Here is a 14,127-nt window from a genome sequence, read left to right on the forward strand (position 1 = left end):
ATTAGAATAGAAATAGAATAGAGAGTGCAAATGTTAGAGGGTCAAGTTTTTTAATTAAAAAAAACAAGCAGATAAAATTAGAAGTAGCAATAGAATAGAGAGTGCTGGAGTTAGAGGGTCAAATGAAGATGAAAGAGATGTGATTTCAGTCGTTTCTTGAAAATATTAAGGACTCATCTGCTTGGATTGAGCTGGGCAGGTCATTCCACCAGGAGGGAACAGTTAATGTAGAAGTCCATGAAAGTTTTATCATAGGTAGAATGCAAAATGTTTCAATACAAGCATTTCAGTCAAATGTAATTTATGCAATATTTCAAACCTTTAACCCACTTGGGAAAATCAACCCATGGCAACAGTTTAAAAGTAGCCCAATACTGTGGAAATACTTGTCAACCCTATATCCAACAAGAGCTACCGAGAATAAGGAGAGATGACTGACAAGACCATGCTGGAGTATACGCTCAACAGATTCTGAGCTCATTGACAAATATCTGATCTTTGTAAGATGTGCTCCCTTTACACAGAGTGCATGTGATCGGGAAATCGAAAGTGAAACTAAACGGTGCAAACGCTCATTCAAAAATATTTAAATACACCGCATCCTGAGAGCGGCTCCCTGATGCGCCAAAATTATACACAATATTAGAATGCTTAAAGGAGTGGACACGAAAATCGAGGGAGTGAAACATGTTGCGGGAGCAGGCGGCAATGGTCAGAGATTCAGTGGGAGTGGGATAAACAAAACAGCCGAATCCCGGACATTTTGGGCAATGAAGAAATCCGCATTTTTGTAGGTCCAAAAAGAGGACATGTCCGGGGAAAAGAGGACGTATGGTCACCCTAATTTATTGCTAATCGATGTATTCTTTTTAAAGTAGCATATAGAACATATTTTCTGCCTCATTCTGTGACAAGAAGCCTCATCAGATCACAAAAGGAAGCATTTGACTGGTGTTGTGGAGTAAAAAGGTTCTAATGTTCTCTTTTGTTGGACAACAGGTTTAGAAATGTGAATACAAGGGAGGTTTAGCTTTAGGCATTTTAATTTAAGCATGTTTAGTTAACGGGAGGCTACCTGCTGCCATCAGAGCAAGTGTAATTACTGCATTCACACACTCCTCGGATGCTCTCATTTCCCGAGTTGTGCTTTTAAGTCGGAATGTGAAAACAACATAGACACTCTCGTTACTACAAAGATGTGTTGGATTTGTATTATTAGAGCTTTCCCACTTGCTTCTTATGTCCGTTTCGGAGAACCAGAGGACAAATCTTTCAATCGATCGCTCAGGCATGGCACCGAAATCTGCGTTCGGATTCGGTTCTAGTACATACCGGTTACATAGGTACCGGTGCCATATTGGTACCGGGTTTCGGTACCCAACCCTACCATACAGTGGCATGCTGGGAAAAAACAACACAAATAGCTGTAGTGGTAACATCAGCTGGGCAGCCCAAGGTGGTTTTCTTGTGTAATTAGTTTGACAGCAGCCCATCATTACTAGTCTATCTCTGTTATATCTGTTATGTTACACAGTCAGCAAATGCTCTGATTCGTACTCCAACCGCAGTCCTGTCTCGTTTCATCCTAGCCTTTAATAGGAGTGAGAGGACAGGAAGTGAAATATTGGCGAGAAAGAGACGAAACGGAGATGTTCATAATAGCAAATAATTTTCTACATTTTTAATAAGATATTTATTTTATTTTATTTTAGAGGAGAATAGTAAGTGTTTTTTAAATTTTATTATACAGTTTTATAGGATATTTTTCCATGAAGTGAAATTTTACTTTATAGAATAGTAATTTTATTTTATTTTTTCTAAGTTTTTATATACTTTTTTCCCCATAAGTGAAATTTATAAATTTATTTATTTATTTTTGTTTCATTTGATAGAATTGCAAGTATTTTTAAATTTTATTCTACATTTTTATTATATTTAATAGAATATTTATTTTCCTGAAGTGAAATTTGATTTAATAGTTAATTCTTTTATTACTTTATATGAAAACATATTTTATTTAATAAATAAACAAACAAACAAATAAACAATTTATAAATGAAATAACAATCAAATAAAATGTAACTTCTGGAAAAATATTCTATAAAATTATATTTTTTTACAAAATGGCTATTCTCCCATGAAATTAAATTTCACTTCATGGAAAAAAATTCCTATAAAATGTAGGAAAAAACAAACAAACAATTGCTATTCTCCTATAAAATAAAATTAACAATTAAAAAAAAATCCTCTTCAGGGAAAAATGATCCTTTAAAAATGTAGAATAAATGAATTTTTTTTTAATGTTTTTAAGTTTATTCTACATTTTTAAAGGATAATTTTTCCCTGAAGTGTAATTGTTTATTTTATTTTATGACAGAATATCAAATATCTTTTTTTAAAGGACTGTTTTGGCTGAAGGGAAGTTTTAATTTATTGTTATTCATTTAATTAATTAATTAATTAATTTTACATTTTCTTATAGTTACAGGATATTTTTATCCATGAAGTGAAAGTTTTTTTTAAAAATGTTTTTGTTTTATCTTAGTGCCCTTAATGTAATAATAGTAATGTGTGGAACAGTGCATAGCACTCTATTTCTGCAGTATATAGTATGTTTACAGTGCTTAGTGTGCATGGAATACCCAAAAGGCAAAATGTTTATTGTTGTGTAATAAGTACTGTTTCATATTCTATTTAAAGAAACAGTAGGAGGTGTTTAGTTTAAACTGTGCAGTTTGCAGTATACTGTCCCTGAGTTTCTCATCAAAAAATGAGGAACAGACCTTGTCACAACCTCTTATGTCAAGGCCGGTGCCCCAGGATGTGAATTGTGGTGTCAGCATGATGTGGTTTGGGCCTTTGACGTGGCATGACCGATGCTAGTCAGCACTAATGTCAGGGATTTCTTTACCAGAAGACCTTTAGAGGCATCTGGGTTATTGTTTAGCACTAGTGTAGTTGCCATGGTTTAGCTTTAGCTAATAATAGACACATTATACTATAAGAAAATGGCATAATATAGAAGATATAATTACATTGTGCAGAAATAATAGCCATTGTTGCATATTGATGGCTCATTGTGTCTTCACTGCTAGGAACGTTTGTTTCCCGTCTGTTCTGTATTTTGCATCTGACTTCCTTTAATAATAGAATCGTTTTTCGTCATATTTTATAAAAGTCTTGTTATGGAAAGGAATCCCGTGCTAAACAGGAATTTGTTAATCTGTGAAACATCAGTTGTAAACTGGTTTAGACTAAACCATGTGCTTAATGAATAAAAGTAAATAAACATGTATGGGGCTGCATGATACATTGACATAAAATTGATATTGCGGTATGGTTGTGATTTGAAATAAGTAAATATGTGCAATACTGGTTTCAGAGTGAAGTTAGGCACTGTTCACATTATTTTTATTAAGCATTTCATTTTTTTATTTTACATTGCAAGAATATTACAGTTTTTTTATATTGTAATTTAATAATAATCAATATAAAATAATCATTTTTATTATTTCATAGTCCTATTGAATTGGTCCAAAAAATGGTTTCAGAGTGAAGTGCGGCACTGTTCATTTACGTGTTATTTTTATTAAATATTTGAATTGTTAACATTTGACAGTACACGTATATTTAAAGATTTATTTTATACTTTAAATAATAATCACAATAAAACATTTATTTTTTTATTTTTTTATTTTTATTTTGTATTCCTATTAAATTGGTCATAAACAATAATAACAAAAAAAACTTTCCAAAATTGTTCAGCCCTAAAAGTATGGTTCACACTCCCAAAAATTCCTTAGAGTAAAAAATAACTTTTTAGCTTTTTTGTTGTTATTTTTATGTTCCATGCAGATGCATTTCCCAACAAAATCACCCACTCATTCTAGGATGATTAATTCTTTCCAAATATAGCTATTCAAGTCATCTGGTAAAAAAAAATCCTGTGTTTTTCATATTGCAATATATATAGTTTGCAATGTCAGTTTTTTTCCAATATCATGCAGCCCTAATATTTGTCCGATCATAGAACGCCATGATGACATTCGAGGAGGAAAAAATGCAGATGGCCAGCGACGATCTGAGAACTACTGAAAAGCTTTGCGAGAGCGACAACGCCGGCGTCATCGAGACCATCCGCAACAAAATCAAGAAGAGCGTGAGTTTGTTTGCATGAGTGTGAGGCAGCAGGACGGACTGAATCTGTTGGCCAGATTCTTCACATTAACATCTTGGTTTTTAACTTCGCCACAGATGGACTCGCAGAGATCGGGAGTGGAGATTGTGGATCGTCTTCAGAGACAGATCATCGTGGCTGACTGCCAGGTTTATCTCGCCGTGCTGTCGTTCGTCAAACAGGAACTCTCAGGTGGGTTCCACATGTTTACATTACAAAAATGCTGAATCGTGGAAAAAACAGCTTTGAACGTAATCCGAATGCCACTGTGTTGAGGGGGAGTAAATAAACTTGAAATATTGAAGGGGAGAGAAGTGCAGGTGTAATGTCATGTTTACTTTATTCAATTTTTTCCCCAGAATATTAAGCAATGTAATTTTTTTAATTTTATCATTATTATTATATATTTTATTTTATTTATATTATTGAATATCTTTAATTGATATATATTTTTAAAATAATTTATTAATAATTAAATTGATATTAGTATTAATAATAATTAATATTATGAAAACTATGATTATTTTTATTTACTTTTTTATTACCTTAGGTATACACAAATTTGGATTATTAAAAAACGATTCAGCTTCTCATCAAATATAATAAAAGGCACAATCATGCAGTTATTTTTATTGTTTTTATTTGTTTTTCATTTTTGTGTATAACTGAATTTCTGTAATTTTATATTTTTATTTGAAAATGAATATAAAGAAAATTATTTTTATTTGTATTATAATTTTAATTAGTTAATGCATACACAAATTAAAAATTATTAAAACGATTCAGCTTGTCACCAAAACAATTGAAAGACTCAATCATTCTTTTAATTTTACTTCTTTGTTTTTATTTTTATTCTATATTTGAATTTCTTAAATGTTTATATTTTTATTTGAAAATTAATATTAAGAAAATTCAGATTTTTTATTTTTTTATTTCCATTTTAAATTATTTTTTAATTACTTTAAGTATGCACAAATTTGGATTATTAAAAACAATTCAGCTGGTCACCAAAAATATTCAAAGGCTTAATCATGCAATTATTTTATTGTTTTTTTATTTGTTTTTCATAAACATTTCCTTTCATTTAATATTATTATATGACCTATCACCCCTCAGCATACATCAAAGGAGGCTGGATCCTCCGCAAGGCCTGGAAAATGTACAACAAATGTTACAGCGACATCAGCCAACTGCAGGAAGCCTGCCGCCGACGCTCCCCCGACCAGCAGGGGGCGCTGACCTCCGAACAGGACAATCACAACACCTCAGCCGAGAGCGGCGGCCGGGTAACAGAAGAGGTTCTGGACCGTCTGAAGGGTTCTGTCAGCTTCGGCTACGGGCTCTTTCACTTGTGCATTTCGATGGTGCCTCCACACCTGCTCAAGATCGTCAACCTGCTGGGCTTCCCTGGAGACCGTCACCAAGGTCTCTCCTCCTTAGCATACGCCAGCGAGAGCAAAGATATGAAGGCGCCACTTGCCACGTAAGACAATGTTTTTTTTGCACCTTAGCAATTTCAATCCAGCCTTTGACATGATTCTCTCATTAGTGTATACTTAAAGGGGTCATATGATGCGATTTCAATTTTTCCTTTCTCTTTGGAGTGTTACAAGCTCTTGGTGCATAAAGAAGATCTGTAAAGTTGCATAGACTAAAGTCTCAACTCCAAAGAGATATTCTTTTTAAAAGTTCAGAGTCAGCCACACCTACCTAAAACGGCTCGTTCTAACATGCCCCCACATGTCTACATCACTATGTGGGAAGTTTTGCATAACGCCGCCCAAATGTTCATGCAAAGAAAGAAGGAGTAACTTTTATTCTCACTGTAGTATTGTTGCCGGTGCCGCCATGTCCTGAAGACGCTGTGTGCTTCGTTGTGAAAGCGAAACTACTTTGTTTGGTCTTCCAAAAGAGGACGATATCCGCTTCGTCATGCCTGGAGCTGATCTGTGCTGGTCGCTGAGGGAATACATCAACTTAGTGCTGTGGATCGCCGGATCGGCTTTCACCGTGGACGAAGCGGAGTCCAGCCCGGGGTCGTCACATGTGATTGCCGCTCCTTAGTCAGATCTGCCGGGCGTGCTGTTCTTGACCCCGCCGCCTCTGCTCACTCTAGCCCGGCCTCAGCTCACGCTAAGCCGGGGCTTTCGCTCATGCTAGGCCGCTGTGTTTTTCGTTTTGAAAGCGAAACTACTTTGTTTGGTCTTCCAAAAGAGGACCAGTTGTATTTACAACACTGTTCCAGAACAGTTATTTCTCTGATCACAAATGCAGACAGGGTTTATGTTTACGCGGCACGATGCAATGCAACGCAACGCGTAAAAAGACAGCATAAGTCATTATAATCAGTAATTATGTCCCCACTGGATGCAACAAATGTCTCGTTTGTAATGGGTTTTAATGTTTTTGTCTCTTCACTCCGGCCGGGACACAGCATTAACAGTATGATGAGGGGCGTAACATTTCCGTCACACGCTTGAGGTATTCGGCCAATCACAACGCACTGGATAGCTGGCCAATCACAGCACACCTCGCTTTTTCAGACCGATGAGCTTTGTAAAAATTGACGCATTTCAAAAAGGCGGGGCATAGAGGAGAAACAATAATGTACAGTATGTGGAAAATAATGTGTTTTTTTTTTACTTTAAACCGAATAAACATATTTCATTATACCAAATACACAAAATAATGTTCTTTTTAGCAGCATCATATGACCCCTTTAATTATGAGCATTTGCAGAAATACACCAGAAGAAAATCCCTCACTCCTGATATACTGTGCAGTGACGTGAATTCGTGTGCGAGCACATGCTGGTGGTTTCACACTGGGGTTACATAATTGATGGCATCTGAAAGGTCACAATTAGAGATAAAGGGCATTAGATGGAAAGGTCATGTGAGCATGTGCAAGCAAATGCTACCACAGACTCATCCGTTACTATTGAACATGTCATAAAGAATTGAACAAGTAAACTATTATGAGAAAATGTGAATTTTGCTCAGCTAGCTCAGTCAGTAGAGCTACAGACTTTAAATCACACGGTTGATTTGAATCCAGTGGTGAGCGGGAATTTTTCATATGCAAAACTGTCCAGCTGTCAAGTTGGTTTAGACTAAAGCTGATTTAGACTAACCCCTGATCATTAGACTTTTAAAATGGCCAAAAAAAGTATACTGATGTTGAAGATGGAATTTGAGCCATATTTGGAGAGGTCTAGCTTGGAGCAACCATCCATAACACTTCAGCAACCACCAAAAACATCCTAGCAACAGCCTAGCAACCACCCGTAACAATCTAGCAATCACATAGCAACATCCTGGCAGCCATCCATAACACCCTAGCATTATTTGCAGCAAGACCATCCATAACACCTTATCAACAGCAGCTAATGTCCCAGTAACCATCCACAAGACCCAATCACTATGGCAGCGAGACCATCCATAACACCTTATCAACCACCTAGCAAGAGCCTAACAACCACCCACAATATCCTAGCAACGGTCTGGCAACCACCCAGAACAATTTAGCAACCATTCACAACACCCTAGCATTATAGGCAACGAGACCATCCATAACACCTTATCAACTGCCTAGCAACCACCCAAGATATTCTAGCAAGAGCCAAACAATCTAGTACCACATAGCAATGCTCTGGAATCCATCTACAAGAGTGTAGCAACCACTCAAAGCATCCTAGCAACAGCTTAGCAACCACCTGAACAATCTCACTACCACATAGCAGTGCCCTGGAAACCACCCACAAACCCTATCATTATGGCAGCAAAACCATTCATAACACCTTACTATACATTTAGCAACACTCTAGCAACCAACTAGAACACCTTAGTAACAGCCTAGCAACCACCCAGAACATTCTAACAAGAGCCGAACAATCTAGTACCACATAGCAATGCCCTGGAAACCATCCACAAGAGCGCAGCAACCACCCAAAGCATCCTAGCAACAGCTTAGCAACCACCTGAACAATCTATCTACCACATAGCAATGCCCTGGAAACCATCCACAAGAGCGCAGCAACCACCCAAAGCATCCTAGCAACAGCTTAGCAACCACCTGAACAATCTATCTACCACATAGCAATGCCCTGGAAACCATCCACAAGAGCGCAGCAACCACCCAAAGCATCCTAGCAACAGCTTAGCAACCACCTGAACAATCTATCTACCACATAGCAATGCCCTGGAAACCATCCACAAGAGCGCAGCAACCACCCAAAGCATCCTAGCAACAGCTTAGCAACCACCTGAACAATCTATCTACCACATAGCAATGCCCTGGAAACCATCCACAAGAGCGCAGCAACCACCCAAAGCATCCTAGCAACAGCTTAGCAACCACCTGAACAATCTATCTACCACATAGCAATGCCCTGGAAACCATCCACAAGAGCGCAGCAACCACCCAAAGCATCCTAGCAACAGCTTAGCAACCACCTGAACAATCTATCTACCACATAGCAATGCCCTGGAAACCATCCACAAGAGCGCAGCAACCACCCAAAGCATCCTAGCAACAGCTTAGCAACCACCTGAACAATCTATCTACCACATAGCAATGCCCTGGAAACCATCCACAAGAGCGCAGCAACCACCCAAAGCATCCTAGCAACAGCTTAGCAACCACCTGAACAATCTATCTACCACATAGCAATGCCCTGGAAACCATCCACAAGAGCGCAGCAACCACCCAAAGCATCCTAGCAACAGCTTAGCAACCACCTGAACAATCTATCTACCACATAGCAATGCCCTGGAAACCATCCACAACACCCTAGCATTATGGCAGCAAGATAACACCTTAGTATACATTTCGCAACAGTCTAGCAACCAACCAGAACACCTTAGCAACAGCCTAGCGACCACCCAGAACACTCTAGCATTATAGCGAATTTAGTGCAGTCAAACATCATTCATATTTCCTTCATAAAATGTAAATATCTAGTTAATTGTGATCATTTCTAAGATTTTTTTTTTTAACTGCATAGTGCGTAACCGCTCTTTCAGCTCTCTTTAGACACATTGTTCTCGGTAGTTGATTGCCAGAGGCTGACAGATTGCGCAGCAGCTCTAATAATAGAGATGAATTTAAGCACACTTAATCCAGCCCGGGGCAAAACCCTCCCAATTTGTTCTTCAGTTGAATAGATGCTGCTTTTTTCTAATCGGTGCTGCTGTAGCACTTTGTACACAAGCAAATATATTCAAATTTATAACCAAACACAATTAATAAACATCCATACTGTGTTTTTAAATGGATCGGTGCATTCTTTTCTCTCGTTTTCTCTCTCAGTTTGGCTCTTTTGTGGTACCACACTGTGGTGCAGCCCTTCTTTGCTCTGGATGGCTCTGACTCGCAAGCTGGGCTCCTGGAAGCCAAAGCCATTCTGCAGAAGAAGGCGATGGTTTACCCAAACTCCTCTCTCTTCATCTTCTTTAAGGGACGGGTGCAGAGATTAGAGGTGGGTATGCAGGGATTTCACATTACGGTATCACATCGACAGTGACATGAAACCAGAGCAGATGCTTGGTGCTTGATAATCAACTGCCATGATTAAATCATTAAAATAATAGTGTGGTTTATGCTTCATTGATATTTAATTACTATGCAACCACCACAATGACTTTCTTCATGTAGTGGGTGTGTTGGATGCAATGGAAGGCATCCAAAGCCAACCATTAATATCACTCATCTCCAATACAAATAATACACTGACTACAATGTGAAATTTACATTACACTAGAGAAAAACAAACGTCCTTCTAATACAGCATGATAGTGTTTCATGTGTCCCGACTTAAATTGGGGCTCAGGAACATGAGGGAGGGGGAGGGGAAGGGGGGGGGGGGGGGGGGGGGGGGGTGGATATGGGTTGATCGAAAAGTGGGCAAATATATCAGTTCCGGGGGGGGGAGACGGACGAAATCAAATTATTATAATTATTAATTAATTATTAAAAAAAATGATAAACACAGTGTTATACTCAAATGTTACAATATATTCTAAACAATATTTATTGCAATATTTATTATAATTTATTTGTTTTATATGTGTGTATATACACACACACAGTCATAGAATTAACATTTTTATTATAGTGTTATAATGAAATATTACAGTAATATAAACAATATTTGTTGCAATATAGCTAATATTTATTATATTGTATTTTATACATGTATACAATTTTTTATTATAATGTATATGTAATAGTTTATATATGAACTAAAATGTGAACTAATAATGATTATTAGAAAATACTAATATAAATATATGTAAAATGTAAAAAATGAATCAACTATTAGACAATATGTAATAAATGAATAAAAGTGTTTATAAATGTAATATTTTACATAAGCATAAATAAGAATTCATGTAAATTATTTGTATATTATAAATAACAAAAAATACAAATAAAAATGGAATATCTGTATCAAATTTTTCATATATATATATATATATATATATATAATGGATTTTTCTTTTTCTGTTTCAGTGCCAAATCAACAGTGCGCTGGCGTCATTTCAGGATGCTCTGGAATTTGCCTCCGACCAAAGAGAAATCCAACACGTGTGCCTCTATGAAATTGGTACAGATCTGAACTCGTCTTACTTTTCAGCAGCAACACAATCAGTGCTCGTGTAGTACAGTCTTCTATCAAATATTTTTGTCCAATTTGGTTGAAGTTTGGCCTGGCATTTAGAGCAACGTATGCAGTTACTCGTATGCACAACCTTTCCAACCAATTTATAATTCAGTGTTTCATTTGCTCTGGATTTGCAGGCTGGTGCAGCATGATAGAGATGAACTTTGAAGATGCTTACAGGTCGTTTGAGCGGCTGAAGAATGAATCCCGATGGTCACAGTGTTACTATGCTTACCTCACTGGAGGTCCGGTTATGTTCTCTGTCAAACTCTTTGTCAAATGTAAAATTACTGTTTTTAATAAAAACCTTTTACATCTCAACCCAAAGTATGTCAGGGGGCTTCTGGTGATCTAGAGGGAGCCAAAGCTGTTTTCCAAGATGTCCAGAAGCTTTTTAAACGCAAGAACAATCAGATTGAGCAGTTTGCACTGAAAAGAGTGAGTTAGCTAATAATAAATTTTTTGCAGTTATGATTTCACATTTTAAATTAAACTCATGATTTCTATAATATATACATAGAAATTTGTAGTTATAATATACAATAATTATGCTTATGGAAATTTAGAATTTCCATACTATTTTTATTTATCTGTTAATTATTAGTATTAATAAATTACTTTTTTTTTTTTTACACTTGTAGTATTGTGTTCAAGTTTGTTTCGCTATGATTTTAACTCCTAACTATAGTTATTGTAATATAATGAATGCAATACATGCAATATAATACAAAATAGTATTATAAAAAATATAATATAGATATATGTTACATTATATATATATATATATATATATATATATATATATATATCTATCATACATACCATACATATTTATGGTTATTAGAATTCATAATACAAAAATAATTAATCATTTTATATTAATGATAAAAAAGTTTTATTTTAAATGTACATAACTATGAATTACAGAGAAATTTGTAATTTTGAATATAAAAATTATGATATTAATAATGTAAATATATTACATTTCTAAACCTGTTTATTTATTTTATTATTATTTTTATTTTGAAATGTATCATACATTTTCTTCTGCTTTGTTTGTGTCACTAGGCAGAGAGGCTGAGGAAAGTCTCCCTTACGCGAGAGCTGTGCATTCTGGGTGTTGTGGAGGTGCTATACTTATGGAAAGCTCTTCCAAACTGCTCTTCCTCCAAACTCCAGCTTATGAACCAAGGTAAGAGCGGCGGGATGAAAAGCGTCCTGTCAGTCAGCTCTGAGCGCCTCTGTTCCCTCATGATGACCCTGATCTTGATGCTGTATTCAGTGCTACAGGGGCTGGATGAGCAGTCGAGCCTGGGCCTAAAACACCTGCTGCTTGGTGCTATTCAGAAATGTCTTGGGAATATTAAAGACGCTGTTCAGGTTTGTTCAGTCTCATCAAGTTTGTTGTAACGCATTATGTATGCAAACTAAAGTCATTTACCTATACATATCTTAAAGGTACAGTAACGGTGGAAAATGTTGCATAATAGTTTCCAAGTACATTTTACAAATAGATTTCAGAGCATAAATGCTACAAAATGCAGCACTTGTTGGCAATTTGATCTTGTTTATCCTCTCAGATACTGTGTTTAATACTGATTCTGTGTGATTGTGTTCACAGTCGTTCCAGCTGGCAGCCCAGGATGAATACGGCCGTCTGAATAACAGCTATGTGCAGCCCTATTCCTGCTATGAGCTGGGCTGCGTGTTACTGGCTAAACCGGAGGTGAAGCGCATTCCAAATCCCTTTATTCTCAATTTGAAGGCACTGTATTGAAATATTTATGCATTCATCAGCTTCCAGTCGACTCCATTTGAATCCCAACTCTTTACGTTCAGTTCAAACAGTCTTTTAGGCTGCATTTACACCAGATCTGGATGCCCAATTCAGACTTTTTGACCCGCTTACATGTTCTTTTAAAAGTATGCATTTACACTACACAGGCTTAACTTGACGTGGCTCAATGCATTAGACAGTGATATTAAAAGACCCAACTCTGCACACACTATTAATAAAGCATACTTTGTATTGAAAAGCAGATGAGATTTCACCCGAATGAATCGAGAGTCTCCACATCCGTTAGCGATAGATCGAAACGCTGATAACAGCGGCAACGAGCACTCGGCATGATTTTAAAAGCAACGCATTTCAGCGCCAGATCGCCTCTTATTTAACTCAAACGAACAAAATGAATACCCTGCTAGTCAACTAGAGAGGTTTCATTTGTAATAGATATATCTGTACTCTGAGATGTTTCAAAACTATTTGTCATCCAACTGGCATTGACAGGGGAATATCTGATCGGTCCGCTTACATTCATATCAGATTTATTTCCACATATGAATGAGGCCTGAAACCGATCTGAGTATATCGGAATCCGTGTGCTTTTCTTACACGGTCGTGGGCCATATCTGATCTGTGCCAAAATCAGAATTGGGTCACTTGAACCATGCAGTGTAAAAGCGGCCTTAGAATACATTTGCATTGAAGTGTATTATACAATTTATTCTGAAAATACCATTTCAATGATTAACAAATAGAATTACCAAACTTTGCTCTATAAATTATGTAACATTTCTTCTGGAGCCAGTGGTATTATTATTGTTGTTGTTGTTATTATTATTAATAATAATCACACCAACACCACATGAATCTCAAAGTGTGGTGCTTATATATTCTCTCTAATTTTATTAAATTAAATGGAGATTGATATTGAATATTTGTGTTTGTTGTATAAACATATATTTTTGTATTTCTAAGTACACGTAATATTGTGCATTGTAATTTATAATATACAAATAGTGAATTACAGTGGGTACGGAAAGTATTCAGACCCCCTTAAATGTTTCACTCTTTGTTATATTGCAGCCATTTGCTAAAATCATTTAAGTTAATTTTTTTTCCTCATTAATGTACACACAGCACCCAATATTGACAGAAAAACACAGAATTGTTGACATTTTTGCAGATTTATTAAAAAAGAAAAACTGAAATATCACATGGTCCTAAGTATTCAGACCCTTTGCTGTGACACTCATATATTTAACTCAGGTGCTGTCCATTTCTTCTGATCATCCTTGAGATGGTTCTACACCTTCATTTGAGTCCAGCTGTGTGTGATTATACTGATTTAATATTGTGCATTGTAATTTATAATATACAAATAGTGAATTACAGTGGGTACGGAAAGTATTTAGACCCCCTTAAATGTTTCACTCTTTGTTATATTGCAGCCATTTGCTAAAATCATTTAAGTTAATTTTTTTTCCTCATTAATGTACACAC

The 14,127-nt window shown here is 36.2% G+C and overlaps 1 protein-coding gene across 1 annotated transcript in view; it reads left to right on the forward strand.

The window, feature by feature from the left end:
• LOC107588108 (tetratricopeptide repeat protein 39C) overlaps nt 1–14,127 on the forward strand; it is an 18,721-nt gene that overhangs the window by 3,298 nt on the left and 1,296 nt on the right. Inside the window, exons 2-11 of the mRNA XM_016276118.1 lie at nt 4,031–4,159; nt 4,255–4,369; nt 5,294–5,660; nt 9,488–9,656; nt 10,691–10,784; nt 10,979–11,086; nt 11,170–11,279; nt 11,910–12,033; nt 12,124–12,221; nt 12,463–12,567. Coding sequence (XP_016131604.1) covers nt 4,031–4,159; nt 4,255–4,369; nt 5,294–5,660; nt 9,488–9,656; nt 10,691–10,784; nt 10,979–11,086; nt 11,170–11,279; nt 11,910–12,033; nt 12,124–12,221; nt 12,463–12,567 — 1,419 coding nt within the window. The remainder of the gene's footprint in view (nt 1–4,030; nt 4,160–4,254; nt 4,370–5,293; nt 5,661–9,487; nt 9,657–10,690; nt 10,785–10,978; nt 11,087–11,169; nt 11,280–11,909; nt 12,034–12,123; nt 12,222–12,462; nt 12,568–14,127) is intronic.

The sequence above is a fragment of the Sinocyclocheilus grahami genome, unplaced genomic scaffold, assembly GCF_001515645.1.
Source record: "Sinocyclocheilus grahami isolate Dianchi unplaced genomic scaffold, SAMN03320097.WGS_v1.1 scaffold98.1, whole genome shotgun sequence".
NCBI lineage: Eukaryota > Metazoa > Chordata > Actinopteri > Cypriniformes > Cyprinidae > Sinocyclocheilus > Sinocyclocheilus grahami.